This window comes from Hypanus sabinus, chromosome 15 (assembly GCF_030144855.1).
Source record: "Hypanus sabinus isolate sHypSab1 chromosome 15, sHypSab1.hap1, whole genome shotgun sequence".
Taxonomy (NCBI): domain Eukaryota; kingdom Metazoa; phylum Chordata; class Chondrichthyes; order Myliobatiformes; family Dasyatidae; genus Hypanus; species Hypanus sabinus.
In genome coordinates, this window is record NC_082720.1 from 92,383,682 (window position 1) to 92,407,341 (window position 23,660).

Sequence of the window (23,660 nt, forward strand, 5' to 3'; positions counted from 1 at the left end):
TTAGAGGCCCGACCTAGGCAATGCTGCGGTTTCATATTTTTTCCACTTTTTCATGATGGTCTGCACTGAGCTCTGATGTATGCATGTTCATTGCCTTTGAGGTGGTTTTGTACTTGTCTCCAGATTTGTGTTTGTCTGTTATCATTTTCCTGACTTGCCTGGAATTCTCTTTTGTCTTTATTTTGGTTGGTCTGTTCAAAATCTACCATACTGTTGGACCTTACAGAGAGGGAGTATTTATTCTTATGAAATAATTGAAAACAGATGATCCTCCCATTTTCTACATCAATATATTGGGTGAGTTGATAAGGCAATACTGTATATTGCACCTGAGGGAAGTTAGTGTAGTAATTACAAGTGGGATGAATATTTTCTCAGCCTCACAATTATGATTTTTAATTTTTAGTAAACTGTTGACAAGCTTTGGAATTTTTCTCCTGATGCACAATGTTTTGTAGATCAACTCAAAAATCCTACTTCAATATATTTTAATTTTAGAAAGGAGGACAGTAAAATGTGAAAATATCTGTGGGGTCTGAATACTTTTTCAAGGCTTTGTACCCTATCAGTCTGAGTACCTTTTAAATATTGTGATTGTACTTGCCTCAGGAACTTCCTCTGGCAGCTCATTCCAGAGCTGTATGAAACACTGTATGAAATACTTACCTAGAAGATCTCCCCTTCAACCTGTGCCCCTCCATTTTTTGAATTCCCAAACCTGGTCACATTCACCCTATTGATTTTATGTATCTCTATGAGATCACCCTTTGTTATCTTAAAGATAGTCCTAAACTTTCACCATAGCTCACCCCCTCTCTTCTTGGCAATATCACAGTAATGTCTTTTACACTCTTTCCATTTTAATGAAATCTTTTCTATAGTAAGGTGACCATAACTGAACATGCTGTTTATTCCAAATGCAGCCTTACCAGTATCTTGTACAACTGTAATACAACATCCCAACCTGTATTTAGTGCTTTGACTGATAAAGGCTGGGGTACCAACAGCCATCTTCAATACCCTGTCTACCTGTACAACACTACTTTCACTGAATCATTTACTTGTAGTCCTAGGTCCTGCTATACTCCAGTACTCCCAGGGCTTACTGTTCACTGTGACAGACCTCCCTTCATTTGTCTTCCCAAAATGTAAGCATTCAAACTTATACAAATTAAACTCCATTTCCTCAGCCCCCTTACCCAGCTGTTCAAGATTCCTCTGTAAATCCTGACAACCATCTTTACTGTCAGTGACACTACCTAGTGTCATCTGTAAATTTACTAACCCTGCCTTGTACATTCTCTTCCATGTAATTGAAAGAACTGACAAATAGCAATGGACTTAACAGTGGGCATTGGGGAATGCATTTAGACATAGGCATTTAGAACCATAGCAAAGGCCTTACTGAAGTCCATATAGACCATGTCTGCTGCCCCATCTTCATCTACTTTCTTGAGACGTGATCTCCCACACACAAAGCTATCTCTAATCAACACATTTCCAAGTGCATGTATATCTAACCTCTCAGAATTTCCTTTAGTAACTTTTCTATTACAGATGTTAGGCTGACTAATCTATAGTTTCCAGGTTTTACTTTGCAGCCCTCCTTCAGCCCCTTCAGCCCATTGCAGCACAACATCCAGCCCCTTCAGTCTTCTGGATCTTCAACTGTCACTGTCACTGTTAATGATATATACAGTATATCTAAACCAGGGCTCCTGCAATCTATTCTGTAACTTCTCACAGTGTTCTTGGATATTCCTGAAAGCCCTGGTGACAAATCTACCTTAATACAGTTTTATAAAACCATGGAACATTACAGCACAGAAGCAGGCCTTTTGGCCCTTCTTGGCTGTGCCGAACCATTTTTCTGCCGAGTCCCACTGACCTACTCCTGGACCATATCCCTCCATACTCCTCTCATCCATATACCTGTCCAAGTTTTTCTTAAGTGTTAAAAAGTGAGCCTGCATTTAATACTTCATCTGGCAGCTCATTCCACACTCCTAACACTCTTTGTGTGAAGAAGCCCCCCTCCCCCCATGTTCCCTTTAAACTTTCCCCCTTTGCCCTTAATCCATGTCCTCTGGTTTTTTTTCTCCCCTAGCCTCAGTGGAAAAAGCCTGCTTGCATTCACTCTATCTGTACCCATCATAATTTTATATACCTCTATCAAATCTCCCCTCATTCTTTTATGCTGCAGAGAAGAAAAGTCCTAACCTATTCAACCTTTCTCTGTAACTCAGTTTCTCAAGTCCCGGCAACATCCTTGTAAACCTTCTCTGCACTCTTTTAACCTTATTAATATCCTTCCTGTAATTTGGTGACCAAAACTGCCCACAATACTCCAAATTGGGCCTCACCAATGCCTTATACAACTGCACCATAACGTTCCAACTCTTATACTCAATACTTTGATTTATAAAAGCCAATGTACCAAAAGCTCTCTTTACTACCCTATCTACCTGTGATGCCACTTTTAGGGAATTTTGTATCTGTATTCCCAGATCCTTCTGTTCTACTACATTCCTCAGTACCCTACCATTTACCTTGTATGTTCTACCTTGGTTTGTCCTTCCAGAGTATAATACCTCACATTTGTCGGTATTAAACTCCACCTGCCATTTTTCAGCTCATTTTTCCAGCTGGTCCAAATCCCTCTGCAAGCTTTGAAAACCTTCCTCAAGGTCCACTACACCTCTAATCTTTGTATCATCAGCAAATTTGCTGATCCAATTTACCACATTATCCAGATCATTGATCCAGATGACAAATAACAATGGACCTAGCACTGATCCCTGTGGCACACCGCTAGTCAGAGAAGCAATCCTCCACTACCACTCTCTGACTTCTCCCATTGAGCCAATGTCTAATCCAATTTATCACCTCGCTACGTATACCTAGTGACTGAATATTCCTGGCTAACTTCCCATGAGGGACCTTGTCAGAGGCTTTTCTAAAGTCCATGTAGACAACATCCACTGCCTTCCATTCATCCACTTTCCTTGTGACCTCCTTGAAATCCTCTAATAGATTTGTTAAACATGACCTGCAACGCACAAAGCCATGTTGACTCTCTCTAATAAGTCCCTGTCTATCCAAATACTTGTAGATCCTATCTCTTAGTACTCCTTCCAATAATTTACCTACTACTAACGTCAAACTTACCGGGCAGTAACTTCATGGATTACTTTTAGAGCCTTTTTTAAACAACAGATCAATATGAGCTAGAGAACCAAGGTTTCTTATTCTTATTCATTTTGCTTTTAACCCTGACAGGAACATGCAAACTCTGCACTCTCAAAATTTCTCCTTACCAATCACATCCTTGCTAGAGAACTTAGATCCTTTCTCATTTCTTTAAAATGTGGCCTTTTTCCAATTTAGAACCTCAACCTGAGTACATCTATCTCTATCCATGGCCAAGTTGAAACTAATGGTGTAATGATCACTGGAACCAAAGTGTTCCCCTACACACACTTCTGTCATCTGTCCTAACTCGTTTCCTAATAGGAGATCTAATATTGCATCCTCTCTATTCGGTACGTCTATATATTGATTTAGGAAACTTTCCTGAACACATTTTACAAACTCTGACTCGTCTAGACATTTAACAGTATGGGAGTCCCAATCAATATTAGGAAAATTAAAATCCCCTACTATCATGACTGTATGTTTCCTGCAGTTGTCTGCTATCTCTCTGCAGATTTGCTCCTCCAATTCTCGCTGACTATAGGGTGGTCTATAATACAACCCCATTAATGTGGTCATACCTTTCCTGTTTCTCAGCTCCACCCATATGGCCTCGGAAGACAAGCCCTCTAATCTGTCCTGCCTGAGCACTGCTGTAACATTTTCCCAGACTAGCAATGCCACCCCCCGCCCCTGCCCCTCATCCCTCTGCCTCTACCACGTCTGAAACATCGGAACCCTGGAACATTAAGCTGCCAGTCTTGCCCCTCCTGTAGCCAAGTTTCACTAATGGCTGCAATGTCAGAATTCCATGTGTCAATCCACACCCTCAGCTCATCAGCCTTCCCCACAATACTCCTCGCATTGAAATAGACACACCTCAGAAGATTACTACCACCACACACAACCCTTCTATTCGTGACTTTGCATGAATATTTAACATCTTTTATTTTCACACCCGCTCCACTATCAGCCAATATTCAATGAGATATTGAAGAGTAAGATGTGATCTTATTAAGTTCTTAATAATTTTATGTTCTTTAGCTTTGCATTCTGTCAAAAAATCTTTCATCATGGAAAATCCTCCTCTGCCTTCCTTCACCCCATGTCTTTTTTTTTGATATTTCGCTCACAATTATTTTAGCCAGCCTAGCCAGATGGCTAGTCTCTGCTGGGCAACTTGCCTTTGTAGAGTAATGTTAATGATCTGCATGTTAGAAGCATCGTTTAAAAGCACATTTCTGTTGAGCAAGAAGAATCTGCCTGTTTATGGACTCCTGAGTTCTCTGTGGAGTTTAGTCTTAAGACACGTTCATGCAGCATGAATGGTGGATGTTTCTAGTAAATTTGTGTGGACATTTGCTGATAAAGACTAAATTATTACCCCATCCAACCAGTCGTCTTCTTTCCTTGGCAATCAGTCTGGCAAATTAAAGTAGATTGTTTAGAAAACTGAAAGGCGGCAACTTAAGCTCTTAAATTCCTTTATGCACAGAAGGAGCTTGGCTGAAGAATTGGCTGTGCGATGTACAGTGCAGAGCCGTCTGGTGCCATATTGTTGTCGCTGACCACATCTGAGTGTCAAGGCAAGGAATTTATGCATTTTAACCAGAATGTAAATGTAGGTGTTTGGGAAGGTTGTCCAAAAGAACTTATTAGTTTACTCCTAGTTTTCCCTCTGCTGCTGATGCCAGTGTTTGCAATTATCTAGGTCACTGGTGTAATGAACTCAGGCTACAGTCTCATAGCTCTCCTTCTGGAAAGCTAAGTATATCCAGTGCTGCTTTAACAAATCATTCTGATTATTTACTGAGTATGTCATATACTATCTATTGCTTTGCCAACCTATCATCACTGAATTCCTTTGGAGCTAAAATTAACCCCGTAGTTTTAAGTTGGCAAATGCATTGGACAGGTATCCTATTGCAGATTTACTGTCTGCATGTTACAGGGAGTGTGGCCTGCCATGTGGGTTGCGTAGGGTGGTGTGCTTGGCTCACTTAGGGTGGGCAGCTGAAGTGAGATACTTGTCTTAGGGTGGGCTGTTGAGGTGGGATGTTTAGCCCATTATTTGGTCTAGTTTGTTATTCACCTTTGCACTTGTGTTTGATTTGTCGAGGTGGAACTCTGGAAACAGTGTGTTATAATTTCCAGAGAGCTTCATCTCATGAGCCACTCATTGGTAGATTTGCAGACATATGGAAACCATAATGAATTCCTGACATTTTCACCAAGATAGGAGTCGAGCAGATATTGCTGAGTTTTACGCCATACTCTCTGCAAGTTATCATTGTAGCTAACTTTATAAGAGCAACTTTGTCATCTCACCGTTTATTTCTGAGTTTGCGAGGGTCTTGGAGCAGGACCAGGTGAAGGAAGGGGTTGGGTTTAAAGGCTAGTGGTAAAGGAGCTTAAGTGGAAAGACTTGAGAACCCTACTGAGGTTGGGGTGCTTTAGGATAAGGTGCTGTGATGGGTAGTGTGTTGAAGAATGGGGAACAGTCTACTACAGGAGAGATGGTACAGAATTCATCCTTTGATAGGGTGACAGGGCAGAAAGGGTGATTTTTTTGCTGGGGGCGCTTCTTCCTTGGGGAAGATGATATGGTCAAGCACTGCCTCTTGATGTTGACTACACATTCACTTATTCTCCTACATCCCACTGAAAAAACTCCCAAGCTGCTCAATCTCTCTCCATAACTGACATCTCAAATCCTAGCAATAACCTTGTAAATTTACCCTGCATTATTTCCAGCTTAATGGCAAATGTTCTATGTCAGCATGACTAAATGGTCCAAGTGTGGCCTCGCCAGTGTCTAGTATAACTGCAACATAACATCTATACTGACTGAAGAAGGCCACTCTGTCAGTCCATGGCACCACTCGTAAGGAATCATGTCGGTACTTCTAGGTTCTTCTGTGCTGCAACACTCTGCAGAGCTTGACTGTTCACTGTGAAAATCCTGTCTTCCCAAATGCAATACCTCACACTATCCAAGTAAAACACCATTTGCCATTCTCATGTCCAATTACTCAGCTAATCGAGATCCGTCTGTAAATCTTAACAACCATTTTTACTGACAGTGACATCACTTATTTTCATCTGAAACCTTTCTAGCCTTGCCTTGTAATTCTCTTCCACATCATTAGATGATAAATAGCATCAGAACCAGGGACATAACACTTGGCACAGGCCTCCGGTCCAAGAAACAATCATTACAGAAAGCTCTTGCTGAAGTCCATACAGGTCACATCTACTGCCCTGTCATAGAGTCATTGAGCACTATAACATAGAAGGCAGCCATTAAGCCTATTCATGTGCCTGTCCACACTTCTCTGAAATGTTACAACTGAACTCCCATTTACTTGCTCTGCTGGTAGTTCGTGAAGAAGATTCCCATCAAATAATTCCTCTTAAATATTTCACCTTTCACTCTAAACCTATAACTTCTAGTCTTAGTCTCACTGAACCTAAGGGGAAATAGTCTACATATATTCAGCCTATCTACACCCCTCATAAGTTTGTTTACCTCTAATACAGCTTCATTCTCCTATGATCCATGGAATAAAGTCCTAACCTATTGAAACTTCCCATATCATTCGGGTCCTCAAATCCTGGCAACATTTTTGTAAATTTTCTCTGCACCCTTTCAAGCTTAATGTCTTTCCAGAACTGCACTTACAATTCTAAATTTGATCTTCCCAACACCTTATATAACTTCTACATAACATTCCAACTCTTGTACTTAATGCCCTGGTATATGAAGGCTAATATTCTAAAAAGCTTTCTTCAGTACCCCATCTACTTGAGATGTCAGTTTGAAGGAATTTACTGATCTGTATTCCCAGGTCTCTACACTCTTCAGAACTCTGCCAATGACTCTGTAAGTCTTACCCTAGTTTATCCTCCCAAAGTGCAACGCTTCACATTTAGCTGTACTAAATTCTGTCTTCCATTTTTCAGCCTACTTATCCGGTGGGTCCAGGTCTGCAGCAAGCTTTTGTGGTCTTCCTCGCTGTTTGCTGCACTGCCAATTTTAGTAACATCTACAAATTATTCACCCCGTATACCACATCCAAATCAGACTCGGGTTCAATATCACTGGCATATGTTGTGAAATTTGTTAACTTAGCGATGGCGGTATGTTGCAGTACACGATAATATAGGAAAAAAAGTTAATTAGTTGCAGTAAGTATATAAGTATATTAAATAGTTAAGTTAAAAATAGTGCAAAAACAGAAATAATATAAAATGTAAGTTAGTGTTCATGGGTTCAATGTCCATTTAGGAATCGGATGGCAGAGGGAAAGAAGCTGTTCCTGAATCACTGAGTGTGTGCCTTCAGGTTTCTGTACCTCCTGATGGTAACAATGAGAAGAGGGCATGTCCTGGGTGATGGGGTTCCTTAATAATGGATGGTGCCTTTCTGAGGCTCTGCTCCTTGAAGGTATCTTGGATACTACAGAGGCTAGTAACCAAGATGGACCACCAGCCAACTAGTAAGAATCCCTTTATTCCCACTCTTTGCCTCCTGCCAGTAAGCCATGCTTTATCCATGCTAGAATCTTTCCTGGAATGCCATGTGCTCCTAACTTGTTAAGCTGCCTCATTTGTGGCACCTTTTCAAAGGCCTGTCCTTTATCTATCCGGCTTGTTATTTCTTCAAAGAATTTCAATAAATTTGTCAGGCAGGATTTTTCCTTGAGGAAATTATTCTGACTACGGCCTATTTTATCATGCGCTTCCACGTACTCTGAAACTACATTCTTAACAATTGACTCCAAAACCTTCCCAACCACTGAGGTCATACTAACTGACCTACAGTTCCCTTCCTTCTGCCTCTCTTCCTTGAATAGTGCAGTGCCATTTGCAATTTTCCAATCTTCCTGAACCATTCCAGAATTTACTGATAAGGTCATAAAAAGCAGTAACGACCAGTCCTATCCTCCATAATTATCTTGAAACTAATGGAATTAAGATCACTAGATCCAAAGAGTTCCCCTACTCACTCCTTGTCATCTAAGAAGATATCTTGTATCATGCTTTCTTCCTTTGGGACCTCCAATTGATTAAGGAAACCCCTGAGTACACTTAACAAATCCAATCCAATCCCTTTGCCTTCATCAGTCTTCATGGTTACTTCTTCAAATAACTCAGTCCAGTTTGTGAGACATGATCTCACACACAAAGCCATGCTGACTATCCCTAGTCAACTCTTTTCAAATGTTTTGAGGATCTTACCATTTACTGTGTATACTGTGCTTTTACATTTGACTTTCCGAAGTGTAACACATCACATTTGTCCAGATTAACTTCCTGTCTGATACTTCTGTGCTCATATTTCCAATTGGTGCTTCTAACCTTCTTCATTAACCACAATTTCACCAATTTTTGCATTGTCTGAAAATTTACTAATCAGCCCATCTACATTTTTATCCAAATCATTTACAGTATGTATAATCTCAATAGCAGAGGTCCCAGCACTGATCCTTGCAGAGCACCACTGGACATCAGCTTCCATTCAGAATAACTCCTCGCCACCTGGTACATGAAAGATAATTACTGGGAGACTGATCATGTCAGTGCTGCGATGTGGGAAATGCAGAGGTCCACCTGGCAGAGTTCGATCCAAGATTAGTTGGAAAGACTAACGATTGATCTGTTGCTAGTGGATTACAATAGCCTGGGCAGAAGAGAACTTCCCTTGTCCATCTTTTTGCCTGGGAATCTAAGTGGGAACAACTTGTGCCCAGGGGTGCTGGTACTAATTTAGGCTCTGCCTGGTCTGGTGTTGGAATACAGCTTCTGTGATCTATAAAACACGTAGAAGTGAAGTGTGAGGTATTGGCTGAAAATCCTTTCTGAAATTCAAACTGCTTGGTTAACATAATCAGGGAGTCTTGAGCTTTATGCCACAATAAATGCAGTGAAGTCTCAGTGTTTTCAGTTTGGGTGACTGGGCTGTGACCTAAATGCGATTATTATTTTTTTGATTGAGAAGGTGTTGTTATGAAGTTGCATTATTCTGTTACTGCAGTAGAGTTATGGGTCAGATTTCTTCTTTGTAGAAATGAACCTTGTCTTATTTTTTTCCAAATGCTGATGTACATTTTTCCCTGTTGCAGGTCAGTGATTTTGGTGACACCACAAACTGGCCGACTCCTGGTGAAATCGTCAATAACAAGGTATTGCTGTCAAGTTCATTATATTCACTGGTGAATAGTTAAAGTGGGATATCGAGATGAAGCTGAAATCCTTTGGAGTGTTCAGAAAGTTGTTATGATGGGAAATGGCCACTCGGCTGATTGAATTTATTGCATGTCCCTTTCCACCGATCTTTCCCCATGGCACTGCATTTTTTTCTTCACTTCTCGGTCCAGTTCCTTTCGTAAGACCTAATTGATTATTTTGTGTGTTACAGTCCATAGTTTTTCAATAGTAGTCAAGAGTTTTTGTTTTGATGATTAGTGTAAATTGTAAAAAGAGTAAATTGGTGACAGAGGGTGTTAGGTAATGAACCAGAGGCAATAAGGGAGCATAAGGTAAAAGAACTCTTTGCAACCAGTGATCACAAGTGACTGAGTTCAATTTGGAATTTGATGGAGAGAAAGTAAAGTCTAATGTTGCAGTACTTCATTGGAGTAAGGGAAATTACAGTGGTATGAGAGAGGAGTTCGTCAAAGTAAATTGGAAGGAGCTTCTGGCTGGCATGTCAGCAGAGCAACAATGGCATGCGTTTCTAGGAAAAATGAGGAAGGTGCAGGACATGTGTATTCCAAACTGAAGAAATATTCAAAAATGGCAAAATAGTACAACAGTGGCTGACAAGGGAAGTTAAAGCTAATGTAAAACAAAACAGAGGGCATACAACAAAGCAAAGATTAGTGGAAAGCAGAGGATTGGGAAGTTTTTAAAAACCTATGGAGAGCAACTAAAAGAATCATTAGAAGGGAAAAGATGAAATAGGAAAGCAGGCTGGCAAATAATATCAAAGTGGATAGTAAAAGTTTTTTCAAGTATGTAAAAAGTAAGAGAGATGAGAGAGGATATAGGACTGCTAGAAAATGAGGCAGGAGAAATAATGGGGACAAAGGAATTGATTGACTTTATTTCTTACATCCTTCACGTTCATGAGGAGTAAAATTCTTTACATTACATTTCTATCTAAATGTGCAATGTGCCATCATAGTAACCTATAATAAATAGAACAGTCAATGTAGTATAGAATACACTCAAGTCAGTGTGAGTTAATTAGTCTGATGGCCTTTTGGGGAAGAAGCTGTCTCAGAACCTATTGGTCCTGACTTTTATGCTGTGGTACCGTTTCCCGGATGGTAGCAACTGGAATAGATGGTGGTTAGGATGGCTTGGGTCCCCAATGATCCTACGGGCCCATTTTACACACCTGTCCTTGTAAGTGTCCTGAATCATGGGAAGTTCACAACTACAGATACGCTGGGTTGTCCACACCACTCTCCGCTTAGTCCTGCGATTAAAGGAGGTACCATTCCCATACCAGGCAGTGATGCAGCCAGTCAGGATGCTCTCAGTTGTGCTCCTCTAGAAAGTTCTTAGGATTTGGGGGCCCATACCAAACTTCCTCAACCGTCTGAGGTGAAAGAGGCACTGTTACGCCTTTTTCACCATACAGCTGGTATGTTCAGACCACGTGAGGTCCTTGGTGAAGTGAATACGAGGAACTTGAAGCTGTTTACCCTCTCAACCCCAGATCCATTGATGTCATTAGGGGCTAGTCCATCTCTATTCCTCCTGTAATGCACAACCAGCTCCTTTGTTCTAGCGACATTTTGCGACAGTCTTCACTGTGGAAGACACTAGCAGTGTGCCAGATGTTGTAGTGCAGGCATGGGCAAACTACGGCCCGCGGGCCATAGGCGGCCCATTAAGCTTTTTAATCCAGCCCGCAGAACTTGATGAAATTATATTAATAAACCTTGTTAAAGTTTTTTCCCCGCAATTCTGGCGTTTTCCCAATAGATGACACACTCTATATACATTTGTGGCGACCCATTTCCTGGCACATTTGAACTGGCTCACAATTAGCCAGCGTTCCGGCTAAGGGAGATAGCCTGCGGGGATTTGCGAGCACAGAGCTTTGGAGCCTCTGCGCCACGGGGGGGCAGGTTGAGGGAGGCTTAAAAGTGAGGCTGGGGATTTCGAATAAAGTTTTTTTCTTCGACTGCAGTTACCGACTCCGTGTCGTAATTTTAGCGCTGCATGTAGCACACCGCTACACATTGACCTTTGTTGAGGTGCAGCGTATTACTCCACATTTGCGCTTTACTCTTTGTTCGGCTTGACCTATTTGTGTGAACAGGCGTTCAGCTTCATGAACATCAACAAAGCCAGCCACAGATCCAGATCCATCCTGAGAATCGCAACAACAAAACTAAATCCAGACTTAGATGCGCTGGCTAAAAAGGGAGACCAACAACACTGTTCCCACTGAAATTAAAAATAAGTTTCTTCGTTGTGTTATGTAAAAAATGCATTTGAAAATATTTTTTTTCAATAAGCCTTACATGTTACATGTCATTTCTGTTAAGTGATGGACATGAGTAGTACGTACGTTCTCAAAATAAAAAATGTGCTCCAGATCAAATAACGCGCTCCGCATACTGGCGCGCTGTCACTGTTCTATCCTTGTGCTGGTCGTTGTTGAGTTTTGGCACGGGGGACAATTGAATAAGAAGGAGCAGGACAAGTAGACCTGCATCTCCTACCGTTTTTGAAATAAAGACAGGCGGGAGGAGAGTGATGATGATAATATCTTGAAGGATAACAGAATTTTCAGTGCTTTAAAATAATAACTGTTACTATTTAAAAAAGCTGTATTTTATTCATTTAATTTTCAGTGTTTTAAAAGTCATTTCAATAAATAGCTAAATACCATGGGACTTCAAAGACAGATATTTTGTTGTAATGCATTTGTTCATTTTCAATTGAAATTAAAGCACATGTTTTCTACATATCCCATGATATTTTATTTTCTCATGAGGTGTATTACCAAAACACTCCGTCCATCTGCTCCTGGTCCGACCCCCCTGTCAAATTTTAGAACCCTTTGTGGCCCACAAGTCAAAAAGTTTGCCCTCCCCTGTTGTAGTGTGTGAAGGAAGAGAAGTGGGTGCAGTTACTATTACAAAAAGCTGAAAGACCTAAGAGTGCATAAGCCATCCGGACCAGATGAACTGTAACCTTGGGTTCTGAAAGAGGTAGCGTTAGAGATTGTGGCAGCATTAGCAATGATCATACAAAATTATCGGACTCTGGCATGGTGCCAGAGGACTGGAAAATTGCAAATGTCACTCCACTCTTTAAGAAAGGAGGAAGGCAGCAGAAAGAAAATTGTATACCAGTTACCCTGACGCAGATTGGGGGACCACTTCATCGAGCACCCTTCGCTCCGTCCGCCACAACAGGCAGGATCTCTCGGTTGCCACCCACTTCAACTCTGCTTCACATTCCCATTCGGATATGTCCATACATGGCCTCCTGTACTGCCACGATGAGGCCAAACTCAGTTTGGAGGAGCAACACCTCATATACTATCTAGGTAGTCTCCAACCCATTGGCATGAACGTTGAATTCTCCAACTTCCAGTAATTCCCTCCTCCCTTCCCCATCCCAATTTCACTCTGCCTCCTCCTCCAGCTGCCTGTCACCTTCTCATGATTCTGCCTTCTACTGTGTACACATTGTGCTTTCCCCTTACATTCTTTCTTCACCTTTCCTGCCTATCCCCTTCCTGCTTCCCCTTCCCCACCCCTTGATCTTTCTTCTTATTGGATTTTCACCTAGCATCTACTAGCCTTCTCCTTCCTACCCTCTCCCCCGCCCCACCTTCTTTATAGGGCTCTGCTCCGTCCCTCTTCAGTGCTGACAAAGGGTCTCGGCCCAAAAAGTTGACTGCTTGTTTCCACAGATGCTGCCCGATCTGCTGTGTTCCTTCAGCATTTTGTACGTGTTACTCAAAAACTTCTATAGTTGTACTGCGTTCTGGCAGGCTGCATCACTGATGTGGAAGGGGCTACTGCACAGGATTGAAAGAAGCTGCAGAAGGTTGTAAATCTAGTCAGCTCTATCTTGGGTACTAGCTTAAAAAGTACGCAGGACACCTTTGGAGAGCGGTATCTCAGAAAGGCAGCATCCATTATTAAGGACCTCCAGCACCCAAGGCATGCCCTTTTCTCACTGTTACCATCAGGTGGGAGTTTCAGAAGCCTGAAGGCACACGCTCAGTGATTCAGGAACAGCTTCTTCCCCTCTGCCATCCGATTCCCAAATGGACATTGAATCTTTGGACACTACCTCACTTTTAAAAAAATATGCAGTATTTCTGTTTTTGCACGTAATATATTCAATATATGTATACTGTAATTGATTTACTTATTTATTATTATTTTTATTGTATGTATTATTATTAGTTTTTTTCTCTGTTAGATTAAGTATTGCATTGAATTGCTGCTACTAAGTTAACAAATATCACGTCACATGCTGGTGATGATAAACCTGATTCTGATTCTTTATTGAGAAGAGCAGGCTCTGTTAGTAATCTGACGGTGTGTGTTTTTGATAGGGCAGGTCACCTCTCCAACCCACACCTCCAATCTGATCTCATGATTGGAGCACCTGACTCCAAATAGCTTGTGTAGAAGGCATTACCCCAGAGCTTCACATATTGTTTTTGAAATAGGACTAATTGTTTAAATGGTGTATTCAGTATTGAGAAGAAGCACAATCATTTGTGTGTTATTAGTTTAGGTAGATTGTGTTTGTCTATTGTTGTGACTTAGATGAAGGTCAGACCACATTTTTTGAGAAATGCAGAAAGGTAATTGCAATTGTTCACCACTAACATTTTTCTTGCAACTGTACTTTTACCATCATGCAGTATCTATTGTTGCCACAGGATGTCAGTGTCTGCGTGTTTGAGGAGCTCTCACCAGATATTAAGCTCTGATGGAGTGACTGGTGACACTTTGATCATGCGTGCTGGGGGCTTCTGGAGTTTATATAAACCTAAATAGACATGCTTACATTTCATTCATACTTTACAAGACTGGAGGGCTCTTTTTGGTGAGAGTGATGAAATAACTGATAAGGGTTTTGCCAAAATGCCAAATTGTAGCATTGTTTATTTCCTTCAGAGGAGAGTGAGTGTTAAGGTAGGAAGTTGGCTCTGTCTTGTTGGAGATGACCATTTTCTGACATTTTGTCACTGAATATTTAGCTGAACATGGGTGTAGACTGCTTCATTCCTGAATAATGTTCCCTCTAATTTTTAGTAGTCAGTGTGTGCAAAAATCTTATGTTGTACAAATTTTTTTCCTGTGACTGAAGTATGTGCACACTGAATGCACACATGACACAGTTTATGTAGGTTTATAAAATATTTGACATAAACTGCACAGAATAACAACAAAATAACATTACATATTTAAGTCACTCAGTTATTTTATCTCTTTTCTGTTTTTGGCATTTACCCATTCTTTGTAAACTCTATCTAGACTAACAGAACTTCCATCCAATTGATAGCTTTTGATTCTCATTAACATATCCAAATGACATTCTCCTTAACGGTTTCTCAGCTTGTTTTTGAGTTGATTCATTAGACTAAATCCTCACTCAGAGTCCGCACTAGACACAAGAAGGGTTCCCCCAATGTCCATCAACTGCGCAAGGTCGCAAAACTGTTCATTTTGAAGTCAATTTACTTGCCATTGGAAAAAGTCAAGTTTCCAAATATCCCACTTCTTTCCACTAGCAAATTCTCCAGCAACTTTGGCATCATTAACAATACAAATAGATAACTCCAGTTTCCAAATCATACATAAATATTTCTCATAGCTGAACGTTCATAACCTCATGAGCTTTTGGTGTAGCAGTTTCTACTATTTTGTTAAGCTACTCAACTTTAAACAAATTTGCAGTTCTTTTGCACTTCACACCCTTCGCTTCTTTTGAATTCGACATTTTTTTCGATAAAAACTTAGTGAGCTGTTTTCAGGATTTGAAACATCTTTGTAAACCTTACGATATGAACATTGCCCACCAAAGATGGCTGCCACCGTGATGCAGCTGTACAAACCGGAGCAGGAAAGATGAGGTGACATAAATTAGTGATGTGCATTGTGGTATTTGAAAAACCGACTAACTAGTTAACAGAAACGTTTAGCTAAAAGATTATTTGCAATAAGTATAATTATTAATTACTACATTATTTTAGGTAACTAACCTTTTGTGCGCACGTTAATTTCCTTTGTGCGCTGGTTGAAAAACGTGTGTGCACGCACACACGCACAGCTTTGATGGAACATAGCTTGTGAGTGGAATTGAACACTACCAAGGTGTTGGGAATCTAAAACTTGCCTCCCCAATGGAAGGTAGAAGCAGATAAGTTAATGACGTTTATGAAGTATTCTGGTGTGCACGTGCTGAACATGTGTATGGCCACAGAGCCAGTGTTTAAAAGTGGAGTTAGATCCGCAGTTCATTTCACTGATTTTAGACAAAAGGCCAAATGAATCAGAAACAGTGGCAGAGTGTATGACATGAAATTTGTTGTTTCTTGGCAGCAGTACATAGCAATACAAAATTTTTAAACATCTAAAAACATTACAATAAGAAATATTAAAAAAAAAGTTAGTGCAAAAAGGGAGCAAAAAAATTAAGGTTATTCTCATAGGTTCGTTGTCCATTCAGAAAACAGTTTCTTCCCGTCTGCCATCAGGTTTATGATGTCACCTTCAGTGCCTTTTCAAGCTATGAAGGTCTTCGGTAATTTCACCTTTCAACAATCTATGATTTTCTGTGGCTGCTCAAGGTATCTTTTGCCCAGTAAAACTTGCTGTTTTGCTGCTGGAAGTTCAACGTCAGCAGCGTGAAAATTTCTTGAAAACATTTTCTAAAGCCAATGTAAAATATAGACTAGTCCAGGGGTCAGCAACCTTTACCACTGAAAGAGCCACTTGGACCCGTTTCCCACAGAAAAGAAAACACTGGGAGCCGCAAAACCCGTTTGACATTTAAAATGAAATAACACTGCATACAACGTTTTTTTTGCCTTTATGCTATGTATAAACAAACTATAATGTGTTGCATTTATGAAATTGATTAACTCCTGCAGAGAAAACGAAATTACATTTCTGCATGCAACAAAAACATTTTGAACTCCGAAAAAAAGACGTTGGGTTGAAAGTTACTTTTAAGTAAAATACTCAATGTCTATTTGAGTCATTCTTGTATTTATGAAAAACGCCGAACTTAAATTTTCCGCCAGCAGCAAACCAAAAATAACATCAGCCAGCTGTCAGCCTGAAAAATAAAAGGACTATTTCACTGAACAATGAAAAAATATGAATATACATAAAATAATAGGCAATTAAAATATTTATCATACTTGGTTAATGGGATTTCTGCTCCTGGACCTCAGCGCACAGCGTCTGCACATCAGGGCTGTATGACGTCACCTTCATCTTTACACAGGATCGCAAGCTGTCATCTGTGAGGCGTGCGCGATGTTTGTTTTTAATAAAGTTCATGTTGGAGAACACCTGCTCACATACATATGTGGATCCAAAGATCGACAGGACTCCAAGCGCATACTTTTTCATGTTTACATAAATGTCGGGCACAGCATTCCATGTTTCAAACACAAGTTGGTCCGGATTTGGAAGGTTTTCAATATCACTCCATTTGTGATTCTGAGCAAGAACGGCCTTCTGACGGGCAACATCTTCAAGGTCTGCTGTCAAGCGTCTAAACTTGGACACCCATATGTCTTTGTCGGCTATGTCGGCCAGTTCCATCTCAAGATCAGGTTGACTCACACCTGCCAATGCAGTCGTATTCAGTAGGGAAGGATCGATGCTTAAGGGAGTGACCGGGAAGGATAATGTGTTTTTTTCCTCTCTGAACTCACAGAAGCGTTTCCCAAACGATGTTTGCATTGCGATGATTGCAGAATGTAAATACTCCGAAATTATCATGTCGTGACCTTGTTTGAACTCTCTCAAATTGGGGAAGTGAGACAAAGTGCCTTTCTGTAAATCTCTGGCAAGCACTGTCAACTTGCGCTCGAATGCCAAGACATCCTCCAACATGTGCAGGGCTGTGCGTCCTTTCCCCTGAAGAGCTGTGTTCAGCGTGTTCAGGTGCGCTGTCATGTCTACCATGAAGTGTAGCTTTTCCAGCCACCCTGGCTGTTCCAGCTCAGGAAAGTTGAGCCCTTTGCTGCCCAGGAAAGTTTTCACTTCTTCCAGACACGCGACAAAGCGTTTCAGCACCTCCCCTTTGGACAGCCACCGGACTTTGTTGTGCAGCAGGAGATCAGAATATGCGCTTTCCATCTCGTCCAGTAACAAACGGAATTGACGGTGATTTAAACTTTTTGCCATTATTTTATTGACAATCTGAATGACAACATCCATTACTTCTGTGCATTCCGGAGGAAATGTTTGAGCGCACAGTGCCTCTTGGTGCAAGATGCAGTGAAAAGTCAGCAGCTTTCTGTCCAGCGACTTCTGCAGTAAAGCCACAAATCCCTTGTGCGTTCCCGTCATATTCGGAGCCCCATCAGTAGCTACTGACACCAGATGGGTGGTCTTTATTCCTTTGGCTCTTAAACAATTCAAGACAGCCTCACAGATGTCCTCCCCCCGTGTTTGGTCTTTTAGAGGTATCAACTCAATCAGTTCTTCCTGTGGCCCGGCAGAGTTTACATACCGGCAGAACAACGCTATTTGTTCAATATCGCCTTTGTCTTTAGACTCGTCACAGGCAATCGAGTAGGCCACAGCTGAATTGATGTCTTTAATTTGCTGTCTTGTGATGTCTTCTGCCATTTTTATGGTTCTGTCTTTGACAGTCTTTGCAGAGAGGGGCATATCCCTGATTTTCTGCACAATTTCACTCTTGTTTTTAAAGTCCGTGAATAGATGTTCTGAAATCTTAATGAAAGATTCTTTTATATATTCACCATCTGTAAACTGCTTCCCGTGCCTGATTATTTCCTGAGCGGCAATATAACTGGCGTATGTCGTTGATTTTCCTGACTTCATCCATTTCTGGAAATGATTTTTGCTCAGATCAACCTTCCACATCAGTTCCGAAACGGCTTTTTTTCTCTCATCTCCATCCGGATATTTTTGAGCAAAGGCTGCGTGTTTACTCTGGAAATGCCTTGCGACATTTGACTTTTTGTTGTTTGCTAGTTTCTCATTGCATATTAAGCATACCGGTAAACCAGTCTCGTCAACAGTGAAAGCAAATGAATCTGTCCACGTATCATTAAACGTTCTGTTTTCTTCAGTCACTTTTCTTTTTTTAGAATTCTCCATAGTTGGCTTACCTTGGATCGAAAAATTAAAGAAATCGCGCACTGGCGGGTGTCAGGTATTGGCAGTGGTGACGTATATTAATAGCGATAAAAACACGTTGCAGCGGTGTGTTCAGGCAGTCAGTAAACTGCAGTCGAATAACTTTATTCGAACTAAACAGCCTTGCTTCTAAGCCTCCCTCAACCCAGCCCCCATGGACGCAGATGCTGCAAAAGACACGTACTCACAAACCCCCGTAGGCAATCTCCCTTAGCCGGAATGCTGGCTAATTGAGAGCCGTTTCGGATGTGTCAGAAAATGTGTCGCCACACTTACATTGTACAAGATCACCATAATCTTCAAATTTAGAATTACATTTCAAAAGCTAACAAACTAACATAAAATACATTTTAATTAAATACTGACCAATTATTTCCCAAAGCCACAGGGAGCCGCAGCACAGAGGTGAAAGAGCCACAAATGGCTCGGGAGCCGCAGGTTGCCGACCCCCGGACTAGTCAGTGCAAATCTCCAATGCAGAATACTTTGCGAGTCATAGTTATACAACTTGGAAACAGGTCCTTGCCAACCTGGTCTAATCCCTTCTGCCTCTATTTGTCCCGTATCCCACTAAACCGATATGCACATAAATACAGGAAATGGAACAAGGTGCACATTGTTTAGGTAGAAGGGAATAGTTTAGTTGGACATTTGATTAACATTATTAGTTTGGCACAACTTTGTGCATTGAAGGGCCTGTTCTTGTGCCCATATTCTGTGACTTCAGGAATAGGGTTGGTGCACATGCTGTTCTTTACATCAACAGTGTAGATGTTAAGAAAGTTCAATGCTTCATATTCCAAGGTGAAGTATCTAAGAGGAATCTGAGAGGAACTTCACTAGGGGTGGTACAAGTATGGAAAGTGATGTCAACAGAAGTGGTAGATGCAGGTTCAATTGCAATATTTAATAGAAGTTTGGATAAGTACGTGGATAAAAGGGGTATGAAGGGCAATGGTCCAAGTGCAGGTATATGGTACAAAACAAAAGATTAAATTGGGATGACTAGATTTCTGTAATACAGAGCAAGTCCTTCCAGCCTTTGAGCCGCGCTGTCCCAGCAATCCCAATTAACCCTAATCTAATCACAGGACAATTTACAATGACCATTTAACTACCCGATATGTCTGAACTGTGGAAGGAAACTAGAGCATTGGGGGAAACTCACACATTTCACGGGGAATGGTGTACAGAGGCTCCTACAGAACGGTGCCAGAATTGGACTCTGAAATCTGGTATAATCCAATGTGTAATACCATTATGCTAACCACGACCCTACATAGTGCCCTGATATTAGCAATAATATCCTAATAGCAATAAAATTCTGAATATCCTCTTAAAGCGATGAAATTGAACTGCTTTCATTCAACAGTGTTGTATTGTCACGAGGAGTTTCTGCATTCAGTAACTATCCTTTAAATGTACTCTGCTTATTTTTCAGACATGGGAACCAGCGATCACCCCTGAGGTGAGTCTTTACTGGGGCTGGATAATGGTGAATATCACTTGATTCAATTAGCACCATTGTGTGGGAAGTTAGCTAAGTGGGAGACGGTGACAACAGATCAGTTAGTTTCTGCTACAAAAAAATTGTTTAAAGTAAGGAGGTCATGGTCCTGAAAGGTGGGCTTGGCTAGGGATGAGGTACCAAGAACGGACATGGAAGTGAAACCTCAGCAAGTTGTTAGGTGCTTGGGGGGAGGAAGGGGAACTGTAGATCGGTAAGAAGGTACGTCAATATTTGTGAATTATTTGCACAATCATTGTGTTGCAGCAGTCACAAAACAGTAAAGTGCAGCACAACAAAAAGCCACTCACACGAAAGGAGCGGTCTGAGAAATGTGACAATAGTGAATGCAAAGAGAACCAGCGAACCAAGTCAGATGAATCACCAGAGGAGAGAAGTGCTGATGAGGATTCTCAAAAATCTGCACAGAAGAGGAAAGGTATTTTTTTGGTTTAAATTGGAGAAATCTGTGATTTGACAGTGGTGCACATGGTTCTTTCTGTATTCTGATGAGAATTTGTATCCTGGAACACTGTTTCTGTCCCTGTAGATGCTGTCTGTCATTTTCTGTTTTTATGTGGGATTTCAATCACATGATACCCTTGCTCTTTACTTTGTCTCTGTGCATATGTCTCCAGGAAGGCAGTGGTGCTCCATGTAGTTTCTGGGAATTAAGTTGTGTGCATTAAGCATGTTTTAGAAGCAGAGCTGGAATGGTGTGGTTCTGCCTTAATCATGTCACCTCATATAGCACAGAAAAGTTACTTGGTAGCAATTTATACATGATATTGGCTGACTGGCAGGAGGCAGAGACAGGTAGGGGACAGGTTGCCTTGAGGAAATAGGGATCTGCCGAAGGAGTTAGATTGAGAATATGGGCAAAGAAGTGGCAGATGGAATGTAGTGTCGGGAAATGTATGGTCATACACTGTTTTCTAATTGGGGACAAGATTCAAAAGATAGAGTTGCAAAGAGACTTGGGACTTTTTGTGCAGGATTTGCAGGTTGAGTTAGTGGTGAGGAAGGCAAATGCAATGTAAGCATTGATTTTGAGAAGAGTAGAGTTAGAAGAGCTAGGATGTAATTTTGAGGCTAACGAGTTGGTCAGACTGTATTTGAAGTATTGTGAGTAGATTTGGATCCCTTATCAAAGAAAGGCTTTGGAGAGGGTCCAGAGAAGATTCACAAGAATGATTCTGGAAATAAATGTATGAGGAGCATTATTTGATTGCTGTGGGCCTGTACTCGCTGAAGTTTAGAAGAATAAGGGGGGGAACCTTGAAAGGCTTTACTGGAGTTGCTGTGAAGAGGATGTTTCCTATAGGACCAGAGAACACAGTTTCAGAAGAGAGGAGTGTCTCTTTAGAACAGAGGAAAGAAGGAATTTCTTTGAATTTGTGCAACTCATTGCCTCAGGCTGTGGAGGCCAAGTTAGTGGTACAGTCGGCCCTCCTTATCCGCGAGTTCCGCATGCACGAATTCAACTAACCGCGAATTGAAAAAAACTTAGAAGTGCTCTTCCAGCACTTGTTGTTTGAGCGTGTATAGACTTTTTCTTGTCATTATTCCCTAAACAATGCAGTTTAACAACTATTTTACATAGCATTTACATTGTATTAGGTATTATAAGTAATCTAGAGATTATTTAAAGTGTATGGGATGATGTGCATAGGTTATCGTGGATCGAGATTACAAAAAAACCGCAAGTTCTCTTACTAATTAAGTCGGAACAGGTACATCTGGTATTATTTAGCGTCAGTTAGTCAAACGTTTGTCTTATATAGATATATATATATTATATAATATAATAAAATTTATAGTATATATTTTACCTTTCTATGCATATGAAACACTTAAGAAGCATATATTTCAGCGTCGGGCAATCCAGTGACAGATCGCCCTGGAGTGCGCTGTCCATCCATGCCAGTTTGATGTGGAGGATCAAAAACCCAAAACCCCAAAGCCCAATAATTAAACTACTGTATTGCTTAGTAATAATTGTAGCTTTCCTCGGGGCAGGGCCTTTCTCACTGTATCCTTTAAAATTGTTCCGATCGTTGACCGACTGTAGCTTAACGGTTTTCCAGTGACCAATGGCATTTCACCTCTTTCCGATCACTTTATCATTTCCACTTTATTTTCAATCGTGATCGTGATTACTTTTGTGAACAGAAACACTGCAGATTCAGAGCTCCACTCCCGGGTCCTAATGTCCACAGCACTGACACAGGTTAAATAAGGTCCAGGGTTCTGCTGGGCCTTAAGGTCCACCACATTGAGACAGGTTGAATAAGAGACTTGAGCATCCTCGTTTTTTGGTATCTGCGAGGGGTCCCAGAACCAATCCCTCGCGGATAAGGAGGGCTGACTGTATATTTAAAGTGGAGGTTGATAGTTTGTGGGCATCAAAGAGTAATGGAAAAAGGCAGCAGAACAAGATTGAGAGGGATAATAAATCAGCCATGATGGAATGGCAGTGCAGGCTCAATGGGCCAAATGGTCTAATCCTTCAACAGTGTCTATGAAAAGTATTCACACCCCTTGAAGTTTTTGTCATTTTTTTTACAAATTGGAATCTGTGGATTTAATTTGGCTTTTTTTTACACTGATCAACAGAAAAAGTCTTTTGTGTCAAAATGAAAACAGATCACTACAAAGTGATCTAAATTAATTACAAATATAAAACACAAAATAAATGATTGCGGAAATATTATGAAATAATTAATGGAGATCATCTATGAAAGGTCAAGGCGTTTCAATTGATTGTCATTAAAGTACACCTGTATCTGCAAGGTCCAACTACTGGTGAGTCCATATCCTGGCACAATCTACACCATGAAGACAGAAGAACACTCCAAGCAACTCCACAAAAAAGTTATTGAAAAACAAGTGTCAGGAGATGGATGCAGAAAATTTCCAAGCCACTGAATATCCCTTGGTGTACAGTTAAGTAAATCATTCTGGAGTACAGGAAAGATACTGACATAGATAGAGGAATGGCTGAGAGGCAGGAGACAGTGAGTGGGAATAAAAGGGGCTTTTTCTGGTTGGCTGCCAGTGACTAGTGTTGTCTCTTTTCTCCTCTCGCTGCAAGGCCAGTTTTCTGTTCTGGGTGTCAGATGTGGGATATCTGGGAGACTTGCAGTCTACCGATGCCCACATCTGCACCAGTTGCATTGAACTGCAGCTCCTTAGAGACTGAGTTAGGGAACTGGAACTGCAACTCAATGACCTTCGGCTTCTTAGGGAAAGTGAGGAGGTGATAGATAGTAACTACAGGTAGGTAGTCACTCCGAGACCACAAGAGATAGTTAAGTGAGTGACTGTCAGGAGAGGGAGGGAAGAGCATCAGGTAGTGAAGAGTAGAAAAAGTACTCAACTTTTGAGTGCTGTTGGGTGTGGGGGCTACATGGGGGAAGCAACAGTGGCAGCGCCTCTGGCACAGAGTCTGGCCCTGTGGCTCAGAAGGATAGGAAACTGAATAGGATGGCAGCAGTAATAGGGGACTCAGTAGTTAGGGGACAGATAGGTGATTCTGTGGGTGTGAAAAAGAAACAGAT

At 41.1% G+C, this 23,660-nt stretch overlaps 2 protein-coding genes across 4 annotated transcripts in view; one reads left to right on the top strand and one right to left on the bottom strand.

The window, feature by feature from the left end:
• The window catches only part of larp1 (La ribonucleoprotein 1, translational regulator), a 236,116-nt gene that overhangs the window by 78,104 nt on the left and 134,352 nt on the right, over nt 1-23,660 (top strand). For 2 of the 3 annotated variants that reach the window (XM_059990743.1, XM_059990745.1), the window contains exons 3-5: nt 9,318-9,377; nt 20,035-20,061; nt 20,368-20,539. In XM_059990743.1, coding sequence (XP_059846726.1) covers nt 9,318-9,377; nt 20,035-20,061; nt 20,368-20,539 — 259 coding nt within the window. The remainder of the gene's footprint in view (nt 1-9,317; nt 9,378-20,034; nt 20,062-20,367; nt 20,540-23,660) is intronic. The other variant, XM_059990744.1, reaches the window with a different exon arrangement.
• LOC132405713 (general transcription factor II-I repeat domain-containing protein 2A-like) lies at nt 16,141-18,500 on the bottom strand. The gene is made up of 2 exons (XM_059990748.1): nt 16,616-18,500; nt 16,141-16,530 (listed from the first exon to the last, which is right to left on the bottom strand). The coding sequence occupies exon 1, from the start codon at nt 18,315-18,317 to the stop codon at nt 16,620-16,622; it is 1,698 nt and encodes a 565-aa protein (XP_059846731.1). The 5' UTR covers nt 18,318-18,500; the 3' UTR covers nt 16,141-16,530; nt 16,616-16,619.

Excerpts from the sequence above, each read along its gene's own strand:
- LOC132405713 (XM_059990748.1), bottom strand. The coding sequence starts at position 18,317 with ATGTGGAAGGTTGATCTGAGCAAAAATCATTTCCAGAAATGGATGAAG.